Genomic DNA, 27,912 nt, shown 5'->3' with positions numbered 1-27,912 from the left:
ATTTTCCTCTTTTCAGTCAGGTGATGTCAGAATCAGTACCATTATGAAGATAAACTATTATTTAAACTTCATGCGCTATTATTACTGTATTATTTTAAGAATGCTACTACCATAGTGCTACTATTAAAGAAAAATTCAACCAAAAGAATTGGTGATAGACTTAAAATGAAGAAAGTTTAGCTTTTTAGTTGGCTAGATGATCAAATCTTCACGTTCACCAGCTAATTTTTTCAACAGATCGTCTAGGTGTGACTAATCCTAGAATCTTAGCATAGGAATATTTTTGTTCTGAGGTACTGTAAAACTGTAGTGGTCTTCTGCTGTACATTAATCTGTCTTTTGAAGAATGTGAAGATTTTGTTTTGTAAATTACTTCTTGACAGATTCCAATTCAGCTTTATTTTCTAATTATTTGTGAAGTTCCTGTGCAACATCATTCCAGTGGGTTCACCACCATTGCCTACTTGGTCTAACTATGTATTGTAAATGATCACAGCAAGCACAAATGTAAATTTAGCTGATACTTGCATAACTGCAGCTCAAACAACTACTATTTCCAGTTACATTTATTTACCATATACAGTAAGTACCTTTTAAATCTTTCTGGATAGTTTTAATTTTCACTAACAATGGTAAAGTTGTGTTTGTAGGAATTTTATAAATACAAGAAGTAATAATATCAATAGCTCTATACTGCATTTTATGGCAAGATGTTGCTGTTAACACTTACCATGAGAATCAAAATTCATGTAAAATCTAACATACAATAAAGTGAGAGTAAACACTGACTATTTGTAATAGAAATCATTGTCTTGTCAAATTTAAAATCAGTTTTAGCAAACCTTAACTATGTTATGACCAGCATAATTAAAAGAGGATGTTATTATCGTCTTAATGTTGACTGAATGTACTGGGAAGTAAAGAGATGGAAGTGCAAATACTGCATTCATTTTTGGTCAGAGATGCCGTAGATTTAAAAAAAAATATTATATAAGGTCAGTTCATTTAAAGTGAGGTCGGAAAAGCTAAAATGGTACAATTTTGGCACTGCGGCAATGCAAGATAATGTCAGTATATCGTCAGTGCTGTCAGTTTATGTAAAAAGGTCAGTCAGTGATGCAATGAGAAGGAACACATGTTTACAGACTTGGGTGCACCCACACTACAGTCAAACATATGAACACATGTTGACCATTTACTTCATATATTACACAAATGAGTGGAGAATGAACCTTTGGTATAACCTAGATAATTGAATGAGGAACTGGCTAGAAATATCAATAAGTTGTTGAGTATCAAGCTGTATGTGATAAGTTGCAGGCATCTGTTTATGACATTTTACAGCAGTGCAATGCACCTTAACAAATTTTTTCCAGTATACTTTTTTTCTACACGGATCCATCATGTACATCTTGTTAAGCTAGATTAATGTACTGCAAAGAAAGGAACTACATAAGAAACCTGGCTTCTTTGAAAGAATGTAACCCTGAGCTAAGACTGGGTAACTTACTGTAGCAAAGAGGGCAAGGGGAAGCATTAGCATGAAGAAACACATACTGTGCAAAAATTCTCAGTATATATAACACTACATAAAATTGTTTAACATTGTTAAATGTGAATTAATGAGGCAAACACAAGAAGACTTGTAGAAAAGGTAGCTTTTAAAAAATGTTGATTTGGAGAGCAAGAATGTGGAAATAAAGTAGGTACGTATAAACACAATGAAGAAAAAGGTAAATAGTTCTGGAAGGAACTAAGAAGGGAAACTGTGCCAGAAACAGAAGAGGTCAACTCTGTGAAACTGACACAAAAACAAAAATAGTGAATGAAATACACAAATGCTCATCATTGCCAGGTGATGAAATCCAATGTTGGCACTCGTAGCATCAACTACTATAAATCGTACCATTTAACCTGTCACCTCTCATTTTATATGGTCTGTCCTGGTTGATATCAGTTTGATTAAGGCTTATAAAATCAATGTTTGCAATTTAAGAACATTTTGTCACCTAACATTTTTAGTAGCTGAATGCTGTAGATAACCACCACTTAAGAATAAAGGGCAGAAAAAAATTGTATAAAACAAAATTAGATTTGTAACTTCTAACAAACTACTTGCAGAGAAATGATACTATTTCTGTAATAACTTTGCATCTAAATACTCCTACCTTTGTACTTACTTTATTCAAGATCCACTTTATCAGTGCAGCCTAAATCTCAAAGCACTAATTCTGTAGCATTAGCTTATATTCATTCATTTTGGAGTTGAGCATAATTATATACCCTTCATTGCTCTACTAAAATTAAGGCCGTTTGGTAGGTTTTACTGTCTGTTTATATGACAGTGAAAATCAGCTTATTCTGCACATCATATTGCAAATGTAAAAACTGGTCTGTTAGCTGATTTTCTTTGAAGACTTTTTCCTGGAAAGAAAAAACTTCGATATTCGCTTTGAGTAGCCCTACATTCAACTAACATGTATAGGGAACCTGTCATACAACCTCAAAGGGGGTAAAAATACCTTTTATATCTTAAACTATGTTGATAAATTGTAAAGCCATTAAAGAATCATATGTTACAACATGGAAGAGAATCCTTAAGCATCACTAAATATGTAGATAGCACCAGATACGGACTTATTGTTATGGCATTCAGTATAATTCTTATCTAAAATGCTACTGTGTCGACTATAATAATCCTGTCCACAGATGATAACAACACGCATTAACAAAATCTGTGAGAATGCCCATTATCTTGGTATTTGTTACGATGATCACTTTTTCTTCATTTCGCAGTTGCTTGTTGATGCAACTCAACTCCTGGAAATAAACAGAAAGGTGAAGATAAAACCAGTAGGATTAAGGAATATCACAAGTGCTGCTGTGCATATCATCATATAATATTTCTTTCACAAATTATCTTTAAAACTTTAAAATGAGTTTGTTGAATCTACACACTATTCTGTCCTGGAAACAATCCAACATTTCAACATCATACTATAAAGTACATAAGTTCTAAAGATAACACAGACTAAGTTTCCTTGCTGTTCAATAAAACATAATAGATGTTTTTGAGCTGGAACACGGAACACCTCCGTGTATTATATAAAAGCTACCACATCAAGTGTAATTAAAAACTGCTCCTTTAGATATACTAAACATACTCACTGCTTTCTGAAGATGCAAATTTGTTGATAGCATCATGAATGCTTCAGGACAGGAGGGACTGAGAATCAACAGGTGCTGAATGTTGCCATCATTTGAAGTTAAACTCCTAATAGATGAAAACAATGAATGTCATCACTTTAACAGAGAAGGAAACCAAATAACACAAAAGTAGTCATAACATAAAAGGGTTGTAAGAACATTCTTATGGAGAGTAGATGAGAACTAGACTGATGCAGTAAGAAGTTTAAAAATATATAAAAATGTCATGAATACAACATGGCTCACACCAGTGATGTTTATGTATCAGGTTTTCATAAATTTCTGTCATAGTGTATTCTATCTGTTTTCTCCATGCTTCTGCCTTTTGCCTTATGCGCTTGGAATTCCCACTGGACCAGGTCTGTGTCGACGTCCTTTCTATAAAACTTTTTTTCTGTTTTTATTGTTGATCTTTCATTTACTTCTGTTTCTGATTTGATAATTTTCTCTTCTCATTACTTGTTCTAACTATCTAAACTGTCAAGATCAAAGTTTATTTCCCAGTATTTACACATCATGACATAAACCGCTGCACTGTGTAGATAGTAAAATTGTTTCACCATGCTTCTCCCTAAACAAGAAATGAACGATTTCACAAGTGCTTCTTTACTAAAACAGCTGATAAAAAACTTACATTTTACTAATGCTACCTTCCTGTATATATTAGGGGCTTTCTCTGACCCTGCCTGTGTAACCAACTATTTTTCCCTAGTGAAATTACTAATTCACATTTGCTATATTTTACAAGATCTGCTTCAAAACCTTCTCAAGTGTTATGAAGTATTCTAGAACCTTCTCAAGTGCCTTGAAGTATTCTGTAACACATTGTAATAGGTAACTGCAAAGGATTTATAAAGTTCTGAAACAAAAAGAAGTTAAAATTCTTCCTACAGTTTAATCTTTTCAAATAAAAAAAAAAAGTTTTGAGTTACAATCAAGCTGTACAGTTTTTAAACTGATTTGTTACTTATTTTAAAATGATCATAATTAATTATAATAATTAATTGAAGAAGGTCTTGTTGCCACATTAACTAGACTTTACAGTTCACCCAAAGGATTTCGTATATGAAGGTTGAAACTTGGGGAAAGGTAAACACTTTGACAGCTAAGTAAGAAGAGGACTGAAGAGAATGGATAGAAACTAAAGGCATAAAGCACTGCAGCTGGGGTCAAAATAACACTCTCCAGATCCGCTAGTATCATCTGGTCACTGTGAGCTATGCAAGCAGCTCTCTCACTCTGAGAGATGGAGAACTAGACTGATGCAGTAAGAAGTTTAAAAATATATAAAAATGTCATGAATACAACATGGCTCACACCAGTGATGTTGTATGTATCAGGTTTTCATAAATTTCTGTCATAGTGTATTCTATCTGTTTTCTCCATGCTTCTTTTCCTTTTGCCTTATGCACTTGGAATTCCCACTGGACCAGATCTGTGTCGACGTCCTTTCTATAAAACTTTTTTCTGTTTTTATTGTTGATCTTTCATTTACTTCTGTTTCTGATTTGATAATTTTCTCTTCTCATTACTTGTTCTAACTATCTAAACTGTCAAGATCAAAGTTTATTTCCCAGTATTTACACATCATGACATAAACCGCTGCACTGTGATATATGTAAAATTGTTCACATACTTCCCTAAACAAGAATGACGATTTCACAAGTGCTTCTTTACTAAAACAGCCGATAAAAAAACTTACATTTTGCTAATGCTAAAGGTATATATTAGGGGCTTTCTCTGACCCTGCCTGTGTAACCAACTATTTTTCCCTAGTGAAATTACTAATTCACATTTGCTATATTTTACAAGATCTGCTTCAAAACCTTCTCAAGTGTTATGAAGTATTCTAGAACCTTCTCAAGTGCCTTGAAGTATTCTGTAACACATTGTAATAGGTAACTGCAAAGGATTTATAAAGTTCTGAAACAAAAAGAAGTTAAAATTCTTCCTACAGTTTAATCTTTTCAAATAAAAAAAAAAAGTTTTGAGTTACAATCAAGCTGTACAGTTTTTAAACTGATTTGTTACTTATTTTAAAATGATCATAATTATTAATATAATAATTAAATTGAAGAAGGCTGTTGTGCCACATTACTAGACTTTACAGTTCACCCAAAGGATTTCGTATATGAAGGTTGAAACTTGGGGAAAGGTAAACACATTTGACAGCTAAGTAAGAAGAGACTGAAGAGAATGGATAGAAACTAAAGGCATAAAGCACTGCAGCTGGGGTCAAAATAACACTCTCCAGATCCGCTAGTATCATCTGGTCACTGTGAGCTATGCAAGCAGCTCTCTCACTCTCTTTAAAGGAAACCAGGTTCTTTAAAAATATTAGGCTTTTTGTCTTATTTCTTTCATCAGTGCTTTATTATAAAATGTAAAATATTACCAACACATAATCTTTACTACTTAATCGGATGACCTTTGAACCTCCAAATACACAAAATGAGAAAACTTACCTGTATCTGTCTTGGTATTTTGCTTGTAGTACCCTTGTGAGGCCTTGATACCACTGCAATGGCTTTGAGAAGAAGGGGGCAAGATTTGGGTCAATTGTACTTAGAGATGTCACCTGCACAAGGCTCAAGAGTTCACACAATTCACTGTAAGCTGCATTGCTCAGGACCTGAAGATATCAATGATTAAACAACACATTTTCTTTTTTGAGGTCAAATATTATTAACTGTGTACTCAAATATCTCACTTTAAAATACGTACAGTAATTAAAAGAGTGAATTTAACCAATTTTACCCAGGTTAATGAATAGTATATTACTCTCAGGTTTTTAACTTTACTCTCTCTCTCTCTTATCGAGGCTAGTGAATAGTATATTACTTTCAGGATATCAACTCTCTCTCTCTCTCTCTCTCTCTCTCTCTCTCTCTCTCTCTCTCTCTCTCTCTCTCTCTCTCTCTCTCTAAATTCTTGTTCTTATTTATCAATAATGTTATATGGTTAAATAAAACACATGTCCATTATCAAACTAAGTGAAATTACATCTTACTTTGAACTAACAAATCACAGTTTAAAATCAGAACGTAATTCCCTATTGGATCACACAAAATTAATCCAAGTTACAAAATATTGGCATTTACTCTTGCTATAACTGTTTATTAAGGATAGAGACTTAAGGGACAAATTTCATGGGAAACTTTCTAATTTCTAACCTAAAACTAAATTGACCCTAATCTCATTTAAAATACCAAATTTGTAACTAATTTGTATTTTTCATAACTAACAAACCTGAGGTCTTAACATTAGGATTTACTAGCGCCAAGCTGGAAACCGGTAGAATTAAAATTACACTTGTGAGATCCAGGGACTAATGGCATCTATACCAGGTCACGGGGCATGTATACCCAGAATGCCCACGGCTACCTGTGACCCATCAGTTATATTTCTAACCCAGTTTAGACTGCTAGAGGGGTGGTTCGAGGTGGGCCTTTAACTGTTAAGACCTCAGGTTTGTTAGTTATGAAAAATACAAATTAGTTACAAATTTGGTATTTGTTCATACACGAAACAAACCTTCGGTCTTAACATTAGGATAGACTTACTATTGGAGGGAGGTAAGTCTCTACAACTGACTGGGAGTTTGCCACCTTATCCATTTCCGAATATATAGGGAAATTCTAGAGAATGGACAATGAACCTAGGACCAAAGATATAAGCGGATCTATTGGTTTCCTCCCACTGGGTATAGATACCATTCTACTGTTTACTCTTGTCCCTTGCGACTGGATCCACCTTCACCCTCTTTTCCTTATTATCCAGAGGGGTGTGTTGCTACTGAAATAAAGTATATCATCAGCTAAGATAGCTTCACAGTATGGTGACCATCTCACCTGCATCTAGTCCGTTCCAGCACATGACGGTACTCTCCTTCATATTGCCCGTAGTTAAAGGAGTAGGAAGAAAGTAGTAAAGAAAAAAGACCAGTCATCCCATTCATTCTACTTTCATACTTCATCTTAGACTAGACGCAAACTGACCCGCCAGGGGCACTGGATGAACTATATCACTTGTTGGGCCGCCACCACTGGACCCAAGGAAAAGGTGTCCAAGGATCTATGGGAACATCTTTCAAATAAAATGAGGTGAAAGTTGTTTGGCGCTTCCACACGCCAGCTTTCAGAATTTATCCACAGACATGTTCTTCTTAAATGCCAGAGAAGCACTCACACCCCTGATGTCATGAGCTCTAGCTCCCACCTGGCTATCTGACCCTCTGTCTTCTGCAGTATAAGCATTTCTGATCGTCTCCCTTAGCCAAAATGATATTGTATTCTTGGACACTTCCTTCTTGTTCCGTCCTGTACTTACGAACAACCTCTGGCACCCGGCCTGAGGTGCCTTGTTTCTCTTTAAGTACTCCCTTAGTGCCCTGACGGGGCACAGGAGCATTTCAGCTTTGTCGTTGTCTACAAAGTCTGCCAAGGAAGGTATGGTAAAGGAGTCGAATCTGCCGTCTACTATTGTTGGATTTTGGGTCTTTGCCACGAATTCTGGGACAAACTCACACACCATTGATCTCCAACCTCTCGAGTGCTTTATGAGATATGAGAGGCCATGTAGCTCCCCCCACCCCCACCCTTTTGGTTGAAGCCAGGGCCAATAAGAAGACTGTCTTCAGGGTCAGGCTCCTATCCGTGGACTGCCTTAGTGGTTCGTAAGGGGGTTTTGTCAGACTACTCAGTACCTTGGTCAGATCCCAATACTGGGGCTTTTAGCTCTTTTGGTGGGCATGACTGTTCAAAGCTCCTCATCAGCATGGCCAACTCCCATGAAGACGATATGTCCACTCCTTTCATCGTAAGACTGAGGCTAGAGCAGCCCTGTACCCCTTCACTGCAGATACAGACATATGTTTTTCTGTTCTGAGATATCAGAAAGTCTGCTAACTGCTGAATAGTGGTACCGATGTGGAGACACGTTCCCCCTACGACACCAATCACAGTATGCTGACCACTTCCCTTGGTATACTGTCGCAGATGATTTTCTGATATTACCTGCCATCTGAGTTGCTGCTTTCTGCGAAAACCCTCGCTCTCGGAGGAGATACTTGACAGTCTCCACCCGTGAAGCGATAAGGACTTCACCGACTGGTGGTACCTCTCACGTGAGGCTGACACAGAAGGTTTGCCTCCATGGAGGTAACTCTCTTGGCACATCTACTAGGAGTTCCAGTAGGTCTGGAAACCACTCTGCTTTCGGCCATAACGGGGCTACCAGGGTCATCTTGAGGTTCTGAGACCGCATTACCCTGTTCAGAACCTGACGGATTAGACAAAATGGAGGAAATGCGTACACGTCCAGATTGTCCCAGGGGTGTTGTAGCGCATCTTCTGCTACTGCCTCTGCGTCCGGGACTACTGAACAATACACTTCCAACTTTTTGTTGTACCTGGTTGCGAATAGGTCTATGATCGGTCCTTCCCACAACATGAGCATCCTGTCCACTACCTGTTGGTGTAGGGACCACTCCGTTCCCAGAATCTGATACCTGCGGCTCAACTTGTCGGCCACTATGTTTTCTTTTTCCCGGAATATACCTGCCTTGATGTCTACCAGGTTCTCTATAGCCCACTGGTGAAGTTGAACTGTCATCACATGTAACTGCCGAGAAACTAGGCCTCCTTGCTTGTTTATATAAGCTACTACTGTGGTGTTGTCTGACATCAATACCACTGAGTGTCCCTTTACTCTCTCCCTGAATTCTTGTAGAGCCAGGAAAGCTGCTTTCAACTCCAGCACGTTTATATGGAGTTCTCTGTCCTTGCAACTCCATTTTGCTGACACCATCAACTCCTCCATATGGGCCTCCCCAGCCTTCTAGTGAAGCATCCGAGAACAGCAAGAGGTCTGGGGAGGATTGTTGAAGGGGGACACCCACTGTCAGATTGTCGTCGTCCACCCACACAGCAAGTCTTTCCTCACTTCTGCCGACAAGGGAATTTGCTCGTACGGGTGATCTACTGTTGGTGACCAAAACTCCTTCATCCTCCATTGTAGGGACCGACCGAAGGTGTAGCCTTCCTTGTGGTACTAGCTTCTCCAGGGAGGTTAGGATCTTCCCAGCACCACCTGCCACTGTCTTGCTGGCTGTGTCTGCTTTCCCAGAAAGGCATTCACCACTTGTTTGCATTTCTGTACTCTTTGGTCTGTCGGGAATACTTTGGGCTTGTGTTGTGTCTATCACCATTCCCAGATATTCCAACGTTGACTTGGATCCAGCTGCGACTTCTGCTGATTCACCACAATACCTAGGCTTGTGACAAAGCTGCAGGAGGGCCGCCCTGTCCCTGAGTAATTTCTCCCTGGACTTTGCTATCACCAGCCAATCGTCCAGATATCTTATTAGCCTGATCCCCTGAGCATGCGCCCACGCCGACACGAGGGTGAACACTCTTGTAAAAACTTGAGGAGACGTTGTCAATCCGAAGCACAGGACCTTGAACTCGAAAGCTTTCCCTGCAAGACTGAAGCGGAGAAATTTCCTTGAAGACTGATGGACTGGTATCTGAAAGTATGCGTCCTTGTAGATCGACTGTCAGCATAAAGTCTCCGATTCTGACTGCTTGTAGAACCGTTTTCGGAGTTTCCATCTTGAAACTGGTTTTCCTTATAAACAGATTCAGCGTTGACAGGTCTATTACTGTCCTCCACTCCCCGTTGGCTTTGGGGTACCAGGAAAATCCTGCTGTAGAAGCCTTTTGTCGGACTGCATACTTGTTGCACAGCTCCTTTTTCCATCATCTTCTTCACTTCGTCCTGCAGAATAGTGGCCTTCTGAGATTTGTGGGCATAAGTGACGTGGGGTAATGGTTGATCTGTCAGGGGCGGGTTACCTCGAACGGGATCAAATACCCGATCCTGAGAACATCCACCACCCCCACTGCTCTGCCCTAGTTCCTGCCACACCTTCCAGTGATTTGCCAGGCAACCCCCCACTGGTGTGGCCGAGTGATGGGAGGCGCCCATCCTATCTTCTTGAGCCTCTCCCCCTTCCCCTATTGCCCCTTCCTCTGTTGTTTCTATTGTGAAAGGGCCGATGAGTTATCCTCTTTGGGGAAGAGGGTCTTGTGACTCTATTAGGGATGCTATGTCTCACTGGTTTCTTTCGAGACATCTGCTGTTGTCTTCCCTCCAAAGGAATAGTTTGACTGTTAGAGGTTTTCCTAACTGCCTGTTGCACCAACCTATCGTTAGTGTCCATCCTTCTTCTATCTATCGCTTCCAGTATGACCTCTGGCAACAGTAGTTGCGATTCCAAGATATCCCCATTCCTCATTGCTAACAGGGAATCCAAATCCACATTGCGGCTTAGTCTAGCCAATGCTGCATCTCTCCTCATTAGCAGGATATTGCCCAAACATTGTCACTTACGTTTGTCAGGTACGCAATCGCCTTGGACCCTGACTGTAGTTAATCTAATGAACAATGGTTCATCCACTACTTTCCTTGTTGCTTCCGAGGATGCAATTTTCGCCACTGCTGTTGACCAAAGGTCTAACCAGGACGCAGCCTGAAAGACAGAAGAAGCTTTTTGGGTGTTTTTCTTCTAACGTGGCAGCCTCTTGGTACGTCATCGAAGGCACTCCATTTTAACCTGATCCAAGGTTAATCCAGGCCTTAACCTTACAACATTAGGGTTCATTTGTCTAGACAGCAAAGGACCTTCGGTGTCGTATAATATTTCCTTTGCTTTATCATTGGAGGGGGAATAAATTTAAATGATCTATTAGATCTTAAGGAATTATCCCTCCCTGCAATCTTGCGTTTACGTGTTGCAAGACCGATTCCGCATGACTCGAACAAGGCAATTCATACGACACCTTGGTATCCCTATCTTTAGTCCAAACGCCATGTCAATTCCAGGAGGAAGCATACTGGCCGGTGTTTCTGTCTTCTCCGAAAGGCTATTGAATTGACGAATCAAATCAATAACCTCTGCATACGAGGCCACCAGAAACTCTTGGTTTTCTCCTTCCTCCGGCTCTAGTGTACCACTCTCCGTCACGAGAGATGTTGTCTCGCCTCTATCTTCTCTGACAGACGGCCCGGAATTCCACGGCCGCCTGCCCCTACGGCCGCGGCCTCTTTGATCTTTGCTGGCCGCTGTTGGCTCGATCCCAGATAGTCAGCAGGGGAACGAGAACGTCTCACTCTTTCTCTGCTCACGGATCTAGAGCGAGAATCTCGTCTAGATCTCCAAGATGAAGGCTCCCTTAAGACAGAGGTAAGTTCGTCTTTATTAGCATTGGCATCGTTTTCGAGCGTCGGCGAGCCCGGCCTCGGCCTTCTATCCAGACGGACACTGCCTTCCACGAAACGTATCGCCGAGGTTGCCAACCTCTCTATTTCGTACTTTTAATAGGAGCCTTATCGTCCTTCGTACGTATTTTTTTAGAACGGCCTTAACAAACGGGCGAAACTGGGACCTTGGCAATTCCCATCCTCTGCTGCGAACCTTTCGCCGCCAACGTCGATTTTACCAGAGGTATCGCAGTTTTTTGCGATCCGAACTGGCAACTCCGCCTCGGCCGCTAGCTCGCCGGCCGTCCCTCTCTCCCGCGTTGTTCAGGAGCTTTTGTCTTGCGAACGGCTTCGTCTGGCAACCTTGTGCTTAATAGCCACTGATTTTCCGACCTTCTTGCTGACTTGGAAATGACAGTCTTCGTCCGAAGAAGAGGAAGAATTGATTCTTCTCTCTTGGCCCGAGGATCCGCTAGGAACTCCCGAATCCTCCTCCAACGCTTGACCGCGGCGCTCGCCGTGACGTTATCGGACTTAGCGATGACGCCGAACTAGAGGAAGAAGACGAAGAAGGCGAATCACACTTTTTCTTTTTGTCTCTCTTATTCATTCTCTCCTCTATATCCTGTAACTTCTGCATTACAGTTTGCATTGACGGATCAGAAGGCGTATTAGCGTCTGGGTGCAGCGAAAAAAAAGGCCGAGAATCGGTCTGTGACGTCATCACGCCTGCCATCTCAGAGTGTGACGTATGTTGTGACGTCATCCCTCTCGTAGGGAGAGACTGAGAGGTTTCTGCTGGTAACCGCACGTTTGCTGCCAAATTACCTCCCACGTTCTGCATCGCTGTAAATACTGAGTGGGATGGTGAAGCAGCGGCATTAATTCCCATAAATTGCAAGCCCGGGGGATGAGGAACATTCAGCGCTGCCGGACCCTGCTGGAACCGTGACGTCATATAATGCGCAAGCAGACCATCCAAGGTTGGTACGCCTGGTAGGCCTAGCGCTGACCACGTACCATCTAACCTATGCGCTTGAGTAGCAGGAGCCTGGAACAAAGATGGCGGATCTCCCCCTCTACTTGCTGGGAACAAAGGAGAGTGCAAATTATTCATAAAATTACCCAAGGCCCCTCCTGACGTTTCCGATACAGAACCGCTAGGAGAAACCGAAGGGGTATGAGACAATTCAAAAGCAGGTGGAGAAACATATGGAGCAGCCTGATTTATTACCGATACAAAAGAAGCCGGTAAGGTTTGGTCATCCAAAGATGGCGTCACCCCCTTTCTTTTGTATTGGCTTTTCCCATAGAACTTCTTCCACTGTTCCACCGACCAACCGCGACAAACAGAACACGGATTAGTAACCGTACATACGTTTTCCCTGCACCTACTACACGTTGCATGAGGATCCGTCGACACCGAGGTTAGGAACCTAGAACAAGGGAAGCCACTGACTCCTGGGCATTTCTTTGTCTCCTCTTCGAAGCGGTAGACGATCCCGATGTTGAGGCAAAATTCTCCATCATACCACATATACACTCTTACCACACACTGATCACACTTGGAGAAAGAAAAGGAATGAAAAATAAAAAAAATGAAATGGATAAAGAACGGGCAAACTGAAAAACCGGCTTTAAATGAGATAGACAGTAACACGTCTTATCTTAAAGGCGGTAGGAAAAAATAACTGATGGGTCACAGGTAGCCGTGGGCATTCTGGGTATACATGCCCCGCCCTGACTGGTTATAGATTGCCATTAGTCCCTGGATCTCACAAGTGTAATTTTAATTCTACGGTTTTTCCAGCTTGGCGCTAGTAAATCCTAATGTTAAGACCGAAGGTTTGTTTCGTGTATGAACAATAAAAAATTAATGCAACAATCATTCCACGCACACAAAAAAAGTTGTAGTACTTTATAGAATTCCACATAGTTACTGGATATTCACATTGCATACCTGATCCCTTGCTATTTTCTGTTTCTCATCTTCACGGAGAACTGCGGTTAGTCTTTGCCAAAGCCAATCTCGTCTGCGATTGAATGAATAAACTCTATTAAGTTCTTGAAATATGCTAAATGACAAGAATACATTAAGATTTATGGGTAGGAAGCTGTGACTACACCAAGGTGAAGAGTTGTATAGCTAGATGCACCTACGAGGAATACATTCAGATATAACATTGACTTATATATTTTAGTATTGTGCTTTTGATTTAAATACATGGTAATTTTTCTTGAAGACTGGAAATAAATGTTTTACTATTTTTATATTATTAAAGTATTTAATTTCACACAAAAATGGTGTCCATATGGATCATACAATTTATATTCTTCATATGTTTCCGTTTCACAATTATTATAAATTGGAATTCCACTTCATTGAAGGCATTCATAAATTTTCTGGAATCCACTGATAAATTATTAGAATCCAAATCCACAATGTGAGAACTTCCTACAAATAAAAACTTTCATAAATGTACTTAACACTACTGGATTTTGAAAAATATTTCCTTCACAACCTACCTGCAATGGATTTTAGCTTGGTTGAAAATAAAATGGATGTGTCTCTGTGCTTGCAAAGCCTGATTATGAAGATTGGTGTGGATTTTCTGTTCATAGTGGGTGTAATAGCCAAGATATCTCACACTTTCCAACCTGCAATAAACAAATAAAATATTGGAAAACCTGCCGCTTTTGTTGGAATGCTTTTCAATCTCATTTCCATTGTTCACTGACCCTTCTCATTCCATTGATCCATTTTGAAAAATTATAAATTTTCAGTTGTTTTTGAAAGGTTGGAGTAAAACCTGTAGTTTTATACTGCTATTTGTGAGACAAGTTAAGAGGCGTTGTGTATTTTACTCCTTTTTTTTTTGGGGGGGGGGGGGTTTGGGGGGGGGGGTTTTTTTTGGGGGGGGGGGGGTTGGCAACTTTTCTTTTAAAATATATTTCAGTATCTATATAAATTATTCATGCATGTTACAATTCTTAAATTGAATCAAATAAATCTACCGTACTGTGTATGATAACAATTATCATTAAAGTTCTAAATCATGAACAAAAAAACCTTCCCACTGTTATGCATAAAAAGGAATTTCTCCACGACTTTTATGATAAAATTTTGTTTCAGTGGACAATTAATTTTTCCAGGAAAGTGAATTAAAAATATAAATATAAAAAGTTTACAGGCAGTCCCTGATTATCAGCGGACTCGGTTATCGGCGATCTGGTTTTATGGGGCTTGTCTGGCGCCTTAAAATTGGCTGAGTTCCGGTTATCGGCGCCATAAGGCACCAATAATAGAGTTATGGTGCCGTAACGTACCTAGCAGAGGCACCATAAGCTGCTTATGGCGCTGATAACCAGTTATCAGCACCATAAATCGCCTAGTTTTGGTTAATGGTGGTTTTTGCTTATCAGCACACCCATGGGAACGGAACCCCTGACAAAAACCGAGGACTGCCTGTACTATCATCTGGTTAAACGTTACAAGGGGGCATGTTGGTTAGTATGGAAAAAATAAACTAAAAAATAAAAATATGGTCATATAATTCCATGAAAATTGTTTATGACTTCTAAATAAGCTAGTTCACTGCTTACAATTATAACATCTATGTACAGTGGACCCCCTCCCATTCGCGGATTTCTCTTGGGAACGTTTCCTCGCATTATTCGCAGAAAATTTGCCTATTCACGGTATTTTTCTATGAGAAATATCCATAAATTCCTGGTTTTTTTTATCAATTTCATCATAAAATGAACTTTTTGTGATAAAACTTAAAAAAACCAAGTATAAAAATTTTTTAGTGGGTTTTTCTTGAGTTTTAACTTAAAAACAATAGGCTGTTTTCAGCATTTTTATAGAGGTTCCAAACATTCGCGGGTTCTAACTATTCACGGGGGGGTCTGGTACGCATCCCCTGCGAATATGGGGGACCACTGTATACCTGTGATATACTTTGCTTTTTCTAATTACAGGACCTTAAGCAGGACCCCATACATCCAAAAGAAAAAAAGAGAAAAACCATATTTATATACCTAATGCCACTATGGGACTTCAGAGGTGGAGGAGGAAGGATTTCCTTTGTGCTGGGCAACGAAGGTATATACTCGAGCACTGGCGAAGCTCCTTCTGTGCCCATTGAAGCTCTTGTCCACTCGGAAAAGCTGCTGGAAACTTCTTTGCCATCTTCTATGACTGTTAAAGTTACTGGTGTGCCAGTAATAGTATCCCCTGTATATCAGATAAGTATACTTTAAGTCTGGTTTGGGAAGATACATTAAATCATGGTTTTGATTTAGAAAGAGTTGATTCATCTATTCCACAGCAAGGTTACTACGTATTTCAGTATTTCACATATCACCAACACACCAATATTACAAGTAATGTATATAGGCAATCTAAAGAGATGAAAAAATTTAAAAGGACTCAAGAAAGAAATTTTGTGACAAATGCATGAAATAACTCAGCTGTCAATAAATAATTCTCTATACTCGCCTTTCCTTTCAATAGTCTCCACCTTAAGACCAGAAGCAGCTGCCTTCTCTGCTTTTTCTGCTCTCAGGGTTGGTACATCATACACAGTTCTGAAGATTCCTTTCTTTCTATCCAGTGTGCGGTTGGGATACATTTCCCTGAAAAAATTTAAACATGAAGTAGTACAAGTTGTTTATTATTCATTGGGAACAAAAATAAAATAAAACCACAAGCAGCTCCAAACACAATTAATATACCAATCTTGGCCCTGGTGGCAATGGCCCTGGTGGCAATGGCCCTGGTGGCAATGGCCTGGTGGCAAAAAAAAAAAACCCATCTACCTAAAGAATTAAAATACATACAGACTGAGGCAGCCAACACTGATCAAAGTGAAATGAAAAAGGCAGGAAAAGCTGGAAAGGCTGGGCTCACCTGGTTGAGGTCAGTCTCACTTATCATCTAACATTAAATTTTAAGATTTGGTAATTTCTAACAACATTCACAATTTAATCTTCAAACAGTAGGACACATCTAACTCAACTTATCTAAAGCGTTACAAACGAACAAAACAGAAAGGTGCAATTTATTTACTATGTCAAAGGAGATGTTGTGCCAGTAATACAAGTACCTTATTTTACTCATCACTTATAGTGGGAGATGATAGGTAGCTACGGTAGTTTATTAAGGAGACTGAGTAACCTCTTTTATCATAACCAAGGCAGAAGCTATACAATTTACTAAAAAAAAAAAAAAAAAAAAAAAAAAAAATTCAAAATCCTCTTGTGAAAAGTATATCTATCACCTCACTTTTCTATCTTTTAAATAATGCTATACAACAAATTAACATCTATTTTTTAATATTTTCATTTCTTACTGTATTATTCAACCAATTAACCTGACCACTAAGTTCAATTTCTTAATAGAATATTAAATGTAAAATGTTAACTAACCTCTTGCTGCTCAGAAGGATGTAAACTTTCAGGTGAAGAGCATCAGTCTGCTGATTGGCCACATCACCACCATCTTCTGACAGATCATGAGTGACCAGCACTGACACGTCATACTCGTCGGTGACTCTCTGCTCATTGGCATCGCTGTACCCCATCCTGCATGTCTCATTGTACACCATGATGAATTCTGTCTCTTGCTGGTAATGATAGTATATGGAAAGTCATTGTTGATGGTTAAAGTTGTGAAACAGTAGTGAAAACAAAAATTATTTTTGCTTATCATTAAAATATACTGTTACAAGTAGATAAATATCTTTAAGAACTAAATTATACAAATCCTAATCCAATTATCTCAGTCCTAAACAGCTAACTGAATTATTAAATAATATACTTATACACAGCAATTTCACTGACTTAATACAAATATATACAGTAAAATCATGCCTCACCATATCTGAGTCAGGGTCAATGAAGATAGGCTTCATTCTGAGGACTTTCACGCCATACTGTTTTTCTCGAGCCAACAGATAATTGTACAACTGCTCTCCTGGAGTTCCAGTATCTAACACTTTCATGTGTGCTGAAACAAAATACATCATTATATTATTTAGTGTTACTCAGAAATATGCCTATCAAATGTTACCATCATGGCAAGGCCAGCCAGTTTACAGAAGTTTACTACATGCATGCTGCAGACATTATTGATAGTACTGTTTTTGGAGTTTGTACTACTGTGATTTGATCCTCTTGTATGTTTATATATTTATTTTCAGTAATAAGCAATTGAGTAGTATAATTATTCTTACAAAGCCGATTCCAATCTTACTAAAAGGTGAAAATAACCAATGGTCATCCCACGACAGCAATATCAAGAAAAAATACTATAGTATATAAACACTATGCAACTGAAGTTATAAAATCCTTTTCCACATAAACTTTGTTATTTACAGTGAAATTCCACCGCTCATGTCTTTCCTGTGCTATATGCTAGATCCTCCACAAACTTCCAACCGTCTTCAGCCCCCTTCTCATAGTTCGTGTAGTTCTCATCCAAGTAGATCTTGTTCCTCCAGCTCTTCTGGGGACCACTAAGTCAAGATGACACTAACATACACTATTTTCCCACAGGTTGTGCTTAGGACATAACTGAGCCATCAAGTCTCCCACTGCAGGGTGATGACTAAACACATGCTGCTCAGTCAGTCTACCATTACACAGGGTAACTTACTAAACACTTATGGATTACATGGTTACATAGATACAGGTTCATCAGAAACTTAATCTAACTGGGAAGACACCTTCAATAAAAAAAAAAAATGGCACATGTCAATCACTTAATTCTCACTCAATTTTTCAACTCCTTGGTAGTGGTAAACACACTCAGGTGGTAGGTATTCCGTTTCAAAATGAAGAAGTTTCCATATTGACTTGTGTTGAACCTTTCTTGTTCTAGTTACAATCCATTAGATCATCAATAGGATCTGGTTTGTAGATACTCTAGTTATAGAGATACCTACAGTCCATGTTATATTTATACTTATTAAGTTTCTGCCAACTATCCTCTAAATACTTTTTTAAGAGCACAGACTGATGCACTCTGGACTCCTTTGATATTTCAGAACCTCTTGAACAGATTTTGTGCAATATCTGACATGTAATTGTTTATGACATAAGAGAAACTTACCAGAGTAAACCATATTCCTTGCAAAATTTGGTCCCTTGTTATAATACTTGATGAAGTCATTTAAGAAGGAGGACACATGATAGCCAGGATGGAAGAGAAGCTGTCGATCTGTCACATAGGCACAAACACTTCGGAGATGGAAATCGTAAGTGAACGAATGAACGTGCAGAAGGACCTTCATGCTGTCAACTTCGTCCATAAAGTAATTGGTGGCGAACTGTCAATTTACAAAATATTTAGAAATGACATCCAAAAGATTAATCAATCTGAATATATATATGTACATTCAATATTTCACCAATATATTGCATATAAACAAAATAAGAGGTAAGCACTGTATGAAAATACCTTTCTTTCCACCAAGAAAAGAAAAAAAATGAGAAGCATCCAACTTAAAGCATAACAAAGCAGGTGTTGTGTTCACGTAAATGAATGACGTGTGAATATGTATATCTACTGTCCACTAATATATACAACCCTAAATACTATAATTCAATCCAGTTGTTTTCCCAAAACATTTCAATCATTTTTCATTCAAAAGTCATTGTTCAACATGATGGCATGAAATCTAATAAATACTGATTATGGATGTTTCCTGATTATCTGGCAGTAACATCAACTATAATTGATTACCCAATCAATTTACAGTGAAACTTGACGCCACAGTTCACTCCAAAGTTCAAAATACAACAAACATATACAGTATGCACTATGCAGTGCAGCACTTCTGCTTTGGTGATTACCCGAGATACACTTGAGTACAACTAAAAATATTGTACTATATGTAATTTGGCACACATGGTCAAAACATGTTTGCCTATTAATAGTATTAGTACTGTATCAAGTTCACCTAACCCCTTTCGTAACTCTTACAGGACTGAAATGTTTACTGTACAGACACAGAACAGAATATTTAAACACTGTCAGTAGTCATTTTTCAGTCTACTATAATGAATCTTTAATGTTTTTATAAGTTAAAAGATGTCTTGAGTTTGGAAGATTCCGTGACTACATTAAAAACTCTAATTTATGACAAACTGAGTCGCATTTCTTTATTAAATAAATGAATACGTATATGAAACCTGGGCCACTTGGCCACCACTGAGGCCAGGAAAGTCATTCAGGGCCATACTCTACTAAATGTGAATAAATAAAACATATATTTATTTTTCCTTATCTGTTTAAACTCTTAACTCCTAAATCCCAGTACGTAGTAATGTATTTCACTTTAATTTGTATTGCTTTACTAGTAATTTATATTCAGTAAAAAACATCCCATTCCTTTATTTTTAGCCATTCTTCTCAGCATGTTCTATTGCTTAAATAACTCTCTATATAAACACTTTGGTTGCTTGCATCATTAAATTTGCAAAATACCCATATCAACATGGCACGAATCTTAAGGGTCCTTTGGCATTTATTTATAGTTTATCAATACTCTTAAGCTACATTATGTTACATTATGCTGCTTTATATCTCCTCTGAATCATGACAACTATCCTTTCAATTTCAAGTTGAGACCCTCTTACTCTCTTCTTCTTTTATGTGACTTTTTCCACCTCACCCTCAAGTTAAGACAATACATACATTCTAGTTCTCCAATTTTGCTAATGACTCTTAACAACATAAAATCTATGCCTCATACAGTGTTTTTCTGTCTAGAATGCTCGGCCCCTATCAACGAGAACACTGATGGAACTATAGGCCTTTTTCTTGCAGTAGTGTATAACCCAACAAAATATGAAAATTAATGCAAGAAAATCTCTGAATCAAAAATATGAAGAAGGGAAGTAGTAGTTGTAGAAGACATACCTATAAACTCTCTCATTACCACCATACGTGATGTAATTGACCTTCTGGATCAAGAGAAAGACAACCTCACTGTCTACATAATGAACAAGCTTTTAAAAGAGGAGAAACTAACTTGCAGGATTAAAACATAACAAATGCTTTTTGTACTTTTGCACCTGACTCAGTAAATATTTTTCATGAGCAGCAATTCAGAAAATCATCTGATGCCTTGATTAAGAAATTCAAAGCCACTTGTTATACATCATATTACCATGTTGATAAATTATATGGAAAATATCTTTTGATTTAAAATATACATCTAAGTTATCCACATAATTACAAAAATATTGATGTACAGCATTGCTTTTCTTTTTCTGTAGCCAATATTCTTTGAATTAAGTCTGGATGCAACTACACCAGTGGATCTATATGGAATATAGAAATTTATCTTGCAAGATTGCACATCTTTCTCCTACTGCTGTCTCACCAGTCAAAATCTTTGTTCATACTTACATGGCATTTAATCCTAGCTAACATGAAAGGATCAGTTATTACTTTTGTCATGAATAGTCATACAATATATTCCTGATGAGTAAAAATAATTTCTCTCCAAGTCTTTGCCAACTGCTATAATAGCAATGAAAATTACTATAATCAATTCGTATCTGAATGCACTTTAAAAGTTTCAGTATTCTTACCAATACACTCGTAAAGGAAGGATTGGTAAAAGTACACAAAATGCAGGAACTGCACATGACCACTTAACTATGGAAGCACACTAACACCCATCACACACTACTGGGGCTTTTCATCATCACCAAACCCTTTCTGAAAAATTTCCCAAATTCCCCAAGAAGCCAGCTCACTGCAACTAAAAATTTATTTCAACCTTTTCCTTTCTGTTAGTAATACCTGTACATGTATACCACATAGAATTAAGTACACCACATAGAATTAAAGTTAAGCGTATGATTAAAGTAGACCTACCATCATGCATTGGTACTAAATGACATGCCCTTTATGTTAAATACAAAGTTTTCAGGTTGTAGATACAGTATTAGTGCAATGCAGCATCCATTTATATGATAGGCTCAAAGTTAGGAAGCATGATTTTGCTTGAAACTTGTAAATAGTAAAGTTAAGCAATTTACATTCAAAAGCACCAGCTCACTGCATTACTTGCATGCTTATTACTTAAAAGATATATTTGCATTAGAACGCCAAAAGGATTTCTAGAAGAATTTTTAGATATTTTCCTAAAATACTACGATTCTAAGGATAGAGGACAGCTCCAATTTCACCCTTCTCCAAGCAGTTGCAAGGTCCCAAGAAACTCGCAAGTTATGGAGAATGTGCACTTACCAAAGGGAAAATCTAATATGCACAAAAACTGCCATCCCTAATACACCCTTCACCAGGGTCTCAACGAAAGAGTTATACCATTCTCTAGCACAGTGATAATTCTTAGGTGACTACTGGTATAGTCTGCCTTTCCTGTATGCATTTGTTAAAGTGTCTTATGTTGCTGGAATAACCATTCCAGACAGAAGAAGATCCAATGCAGAAAGCCACAAACTGTACAAAAGAAAGGCAAACAAGGCAAGAGGATAAGCGGAAGTCGGATTAAGAATGAGGAGAATAACCAAGCAGGGAAGAACAAAGCTTGGACAATCTGGTAAGAGAACATAGATTAATTCATAAAAAGGTGTAATTCTAGTGTAGCCTTGAGTCAAGACTTCCTTTAGACTTTACTAAAGTTATAAGTTACCTCCCCTGAAATTCTTAAAATTATCAATTTAAATATAGTACTATAGTGCTTCACTCATATCCATAACTCATATAGCCCCTATATATGGCCTTTAAATGTCCCCAAACACTACAAAATTTTGTCCGAGGGATAGAGGAAGTATTATCAACTATGGCAAATCACCACATGAAACCTATAAGGCATATCAGCACTCATCTACATCACTTTTTCATGGAATATGGATAAGAAACGGGAGGAGTTAGGAAATGGTAGGATACTATCATCTTGATGGAGCGCCTGACATCTATGCCGGAGGTCCGTGTGATAAGATAACAACCCTGGCTGCTAATTTCTCCTGCCTGAAGTTGACTGTTGATCAAAGGATGAAGAACACTAAAGATGGCTGTTCTTGACACTATAGAGGTCAGTTTCTCTGTGAGATTCTAAAGCAAGTCTTCTAGGAACAGGAAAGGGTCCAGCACACTGCAAATCCTCAGATCCTTGATGTCAGAATGAGTTTGAAGAATTCCACAGTAATAGCATTTTTCTTCCTCATTATGATGTTAGTATATAAGTACATATAGGTCATTCTAATATGAATGATAAAGGCACAACTATGAGAAAATAACATCCTCTTGGCTTTCCAGATGACCTCCAGTGAGCGAGCTTCTTCCTGAAGTACTGAACTGACAGTTTCCTGCACTTATTCCTACCAGCTAACAATGGCCAAAAGCTCAATAAGATATTGCTTGGAAGTATCAGCTTCAAATGCTCGCAAACCTTGCTTTCTTTCCTGAGGGGAAAGGAGTCCTAGGAGTTTCTGGCTAGGAATCAGGTTTCTTGCACAGGGTAATGGGAAATCCCAATTCTAAGTGAAATGGTGAAAAGAATTAATGTGGTTTGTATGAGATAAATGCAAGGAAAAGTGCAAAGTAGGGAGGGAAATGTAATAAAAACGGAATAAAAGCAAATTGCAAAACTTAGTAAAAGTGTGATGCAGAGCATGAAAGGATTACAACTTGTGGTTCCATGTGGCACTTTCTAAGTAGTGATACAACTCCCCTTTGAACATAAGTCTGCACTTTCTACAGACATTCAAAGACACAAATGTGGGAGACATAGAGATATGGATGGATGAAACAAATTACAATTAAAAACCAGCAATAATTTCTGTATGAATTAAAATGTTAACCTTTTTCTAATTGTTAAAACCTCAAGTCATTTCTCTAGAATTATTCCAAAGCTAAAGTGATCTCAGTGAGATGACTAAAACAGCGTAATTTGATTTGGCTGTTAATAACAAACGCATCTAGCAAAATACCTCACTTACAATGAAAAGTTCACTTACAATGAAAAGTTAACTTGTTCTTTGCACGTATGGAGTTATTAATCCATGTATGTAAGGTCATATTCAGTACTACCAAAAATATATTAAAAAACTGATTTCTTCCTACGTCGTAGTTTTAAGAATTTCCTGTATCTGAATGTGTTCACATTTTTGTAAGCATTGTCCTTTATATGAATTTTTATAAAATAAACTTAATACGTATATGGAAAGCAGAGATGAGTGCAAACCAACCAAATGACACCTCAGTATTTTATATGCATTTTGAAGATTAAAAATTACCTTTCATTCTAGTCATTTTTAACTGATAATTTTTATAACCTACCAAATCATGACTTTCTATGGCAAAGAGTATATTTTCCCATAGCATGATAACTCCAGTGAAAAACAGATACCCACTATATCCTGTACTGTAAAGGATTTACATGCTTTATGAAACTTTGCCCGTATAATTCAGAACAACTGTAAATAACATTTTTGAACTTTATGGAAACTTTCCCCTAAACAGAGACAATCGCATACACAAATTTTAACAGAGGATTGCTTACACAGGTACTCTACCAATTGGCAGAATACAGTATAAGTGGATGCTGCCAAGTAACAAGGATATGTTTATTACTGGAGTACAATAAATTAGTTTCACTTACTACTTTGCACATAAACGCCATGCAACACCGAGCTGATCGCAACGCACGAAACAAATCATCTCACTTAAAATCACTTGTTCATTACAATGACTGGAAAAGGATTAAATTACAAAAGTCTCCAGTATATAGCTGGAGATATCTGCAAACTGCACAGGAATGCAGTAGAACAGGGAGGTCGAAAAACCCTCCTGAATTCATCAAAAATAGCAGCCCAAGCCCCATCTTTTTTTTTCTGAGATCTAAGACTAGTTTTCATCTTACTTTGTCATCAATGTGGTCAGGAGGGCAGCCCTCGGGAAAGAGGAGCGTAGCAGAAGAGTGTGGTGAGGGAAGCACAGGTGCTGGAGGACCGCTCACCACAACTCCTATGACTCCTTGGGTCTTGGTGAAGAAAACATTTGGTCATAATTGATCCTGTGTTGCCTTAACTAATTATATTCCAATTAGGATTTACTTGTACATAACCTAATTCAAAATATAATGAAGAGTCAAACGCTGTACTGTCCATACATTTAAACATATCATGCCATTTGTTAAGATTAAATGAACTACCTTACACTACATTATAACCATCATGGCATCATCATAACCATCTTCTTTATAATTAGTGGTACACTTAAGAAATTACGTAGTATGCCGATCTCTGAGAACATTTATAAATCATGCTTGCAGCAAGAATGCATCATTCATGTTATCCTGACATAATGAACAAGATTTAAACATAACAGCTACACTATATGTCCCTCAAATGAAGTCTTAAAATTCAAATAATTTCCCACTACAGCACAATAAAAGGACTGTATACGTGAGAACATATGACTTCCAAAATATAGCCTGAAGAGATTAATAATCTTTAAATATTAGTTTCTTATAGGAAACAAATAATTGCAATAATAAACTAATTTTCCTCCATCACTGAAATATCGTCAATAAAATGAATCCTTCAGAATGAAGTTCTTAAAATCTTCTATAGCTGACAAAAACACTGGTAGGATACTGCTCCAAACACCTCAAGGAAATGGTACTGCTATAAGGGCTATAATAAAAGTTATGGGATTCAATATCAAAGAGAATACTTGCTCCCTCCAGTAATTTCCTCAAAAAGCAAGCAGGCATTATAGGAGTAGCAAATACCAAATAAATCAACCAAGGTTAACTAGACTCAAACTCCATTCTCTCGCCATCATACAAAGTAATATTACTCGTTTCATAATTACTGTTAGCTTGAGGTTATAGCCTTTTGTCTAGACACAGAAAGATAATTTCTTATTGAATATATGCAATACAAGCAGCCCAGACTTTAAAACAGAATACAATACATACATGTAATGTAGTTAGACTAATTTCTTATGATGTTAGTTATGTTATAATTAAACTAATATTACTGGTAATTTTGTCATTTGGTTCTGTTATTTAGTTACTCAAGTTTTTTTGTTACTATTAATTTTCACTGTAGTATTTACCAATCTATGGGGGAGAGAGAGAGAGAAAGAGAGAGAGAGATATTCCATCCCTAACCTTGGTTGATGGAAATTTTACCTGATATTTCAAGAATCATAATTGAACCCTACCTCTTTATCACTTGTAATAAAGCTTTTAATTATGAATTTCTAGATACGTACGTACTTGCAACTGGCAAACATTTTTCCTATGACTTTCACCCATGGCTCCACAGAGACCTTAAATAACACTTCCGAACTACATATATAGAAAGGTAAAGCAATACTTTTCTCTTGCATCTTTACCCAGCTTCATCTAGAGAGAGGAAAAAAAGCAGATACTTTATGGAGTACTGATGTCAACAGCTCTGATTACTTTTTGGGCCCTTCAAGTGATTTTTATGAAACATTTGAATGTAATCAAAAATTACATTACGACATTACCTAACATATTTTACCATTACAACTATAAAATTGAAGGTCAAATATTTAAAATGCAAAAATATTCACTGCACTTTCAACCTTTTTTCAATAGGCAACAAGACTATTATCATCAAAAGCAGTAAATCAAATTGCTCCTTTTCAGTATGTATATTGTTTTGTTTGTTTGCACCATTTTACTGCAGTATAGTTGCTTAGTGTTTTTTTTCTTTACATAACAATATTAAAAACAGTGCAAATTTATGAAATGCTACAGTATCACTGGAAGCTAGTATTTTACAATATGTCTGCTTAATTCTTGAAAATTTTGCATTCTTAAGTATTGGAAGACTCAATTTGATTTTATTTAGGATGTTGTTTTTATATCGGAAAGTCTATAGCCTCCTACTTTGCAAGTTGGGGACAGTTCTTTATTATCTACAGGTTTTCAGCATTAAAGACGCTGGTGACCAAACTAATACATTATCTATAATATTACTTCTAAAACATGAACTTTTTGGCATGTGTCTACACCTTAAATTATACTCCTTTCAATAATAAGGTACAGTATATCCTAAAAACAAGGGACATTATGATGTAAATTTTTCAAGGAAACCAGAAATCTATGATGCACAGTCTAGTCATAAAAGAGTTTCAAAGCTGGGGTTCTCAATCTTTTTGTGTAAGTAAACAATTTAACAGAGATAAACAACTGAACTAAACATCAACTTTCCCAATCAGTGCCTACAACGGCATGCATAAATACTATGTAATATGAAATAAGACATCGATTTCTGAGACGACACACAAAAGCAAACGACTAATATAGCATGGCATTCGTGCACTGTTACGGATGCTGTTGTCAACTAATTTTTTATTTCTTTAAATTAGGAAGAAAACAGTACCTATTAGGGCAAGAGGCATATTAGGGTTAGAAATACTTATGCATTAATTCAAGTATTGCAGGACATTAAAAAAAATGACTTACAGGTAAAATTTCAGCCAGTGACAACAAATTTAAAATTGTTACATAAGTGATACTTATGATTAGATATATACACAGCCACACTTAAATATGAGTTCTACTATGCTTATCATCAGAAAAATTTTTCATGAACATATAATTTTAAATCCTTGTAAGCTATGCTCTTTGCAAACTAAATTTCCAGCTTTAATACGATTTATTATGAAAATAAGTTACAAATCCTATGATCAGTCTCCTAATATTGATATTAACTCTTGGAAAACTTCTAAATAATACTGATATAATGAAACCTACAAGCTACAGTTAGTTCTCAGGCTTGGCTAGCACACCACACTACCTACAGAGATGTGTGAGGATCTAACTTTGTTTTGTGTTACTCGAGACTTCTGTTGTTTGTAAGTATAACAATAGTAGTATATTAATTTAAGCTCTATGTTAATAAGTAAGTCTTATGTAAATAACAAAGCTCACACCCCTTAGAAGAACCATTTTCCTGATAGTATGGTATAACTTGATAACACTAGATACTAAAATGAGATTATGCAAACAATATTTCATATGGAAGAAGCAAAATAAAGTGCAAGAAATGTAAGAGTGCAAATTAAATAAAAAAAAATATTTAGTAGTACTGTATAGTATCTGCCAAACTAAAGATAATTAAAAATCAGAAACGAAATCATCCACTCCTTCAAAAATAAAATGGCAATTACGTACATGTCCAAAAGACATAAAACAAGGCCATTCAACCATACCTGAGAGGACAGTGTATTGAGTTTTCTTCCCTGTAACCTTATTGATTCAAGAACATACACCTGTAATGAAAAGACACATTAATAACACAGAGATCTGTCAAAAAAAGATGTAAAGACTCTTACATGAAACTGAAACACACCACAGCATATTCTATTTTAGTTTATCAATACAAAATAGTATTTATTCAACAAAAGAAATCAAA

At 37.3% G+C, this 27,912-nt stretch overlaps 1 protein-coding gene across 1 annotated transcript in view; it reads right to left on the bottom strand.

Annotated features, from left to right (window-relative positions):
* Positions 1–280: 280 nt before the first annotated feature.
* The window catches only part of LOC135227071 (KICSTOR complex protein SZT2-like), a gene marked incomplete at its 5' end in the record, with an annotated part of 399,314 nt that continues 371,682 nt past the window's right edge, over positions 281–27,912 (bottom strand). The window contains 12 exon segments of the mRNA XM_064266896.1: positions 281–2,820; positions 3,169–3,274; positions 5,673–5,839; positions 13,430–13,502; positions 13,996–14,127; positions 15,511–15,706; positions 15,971–16,107; positions 16,900–17,096; positions 17,349–17,479; positions 18,584–18,800; positions 24,375–24,494; positions 27,710–27,769. Of these exon segments, the coding sequence (XP_064122966.1) occupies positions 2,689–2,820; positions 3,169–3,274; positions 5,673–5,839; positions 13,430–13,502; positions 13,996–14,127; positions 15,511–15,706; positions 15,971–16,107; positions 16,900–17,096; positions 17,349–17,479; positions 18,584–18,800; positions 24,375–24,494; positions 27,710–27,769 (1,668 nt within the window).

This window comes from Macrobrachium nipponense, chromosome 15, assembly GCF_015104395.2.
Source record: "Macrobrachium nipponense isolate FS-2020 chromosome 15, ASM1510439v2, whole genome shotgun sequence".
Taxonomy (NCBI): Eukaryota; Metazoa; Arthropoda; class Malacostraca; order Decapoda; family Palaemonidae; genus Macrobrachium; species Macrobrachium nipponense.
This window is presented reverse-complemented; position numbering and strand designations above follow the sequence as displayed.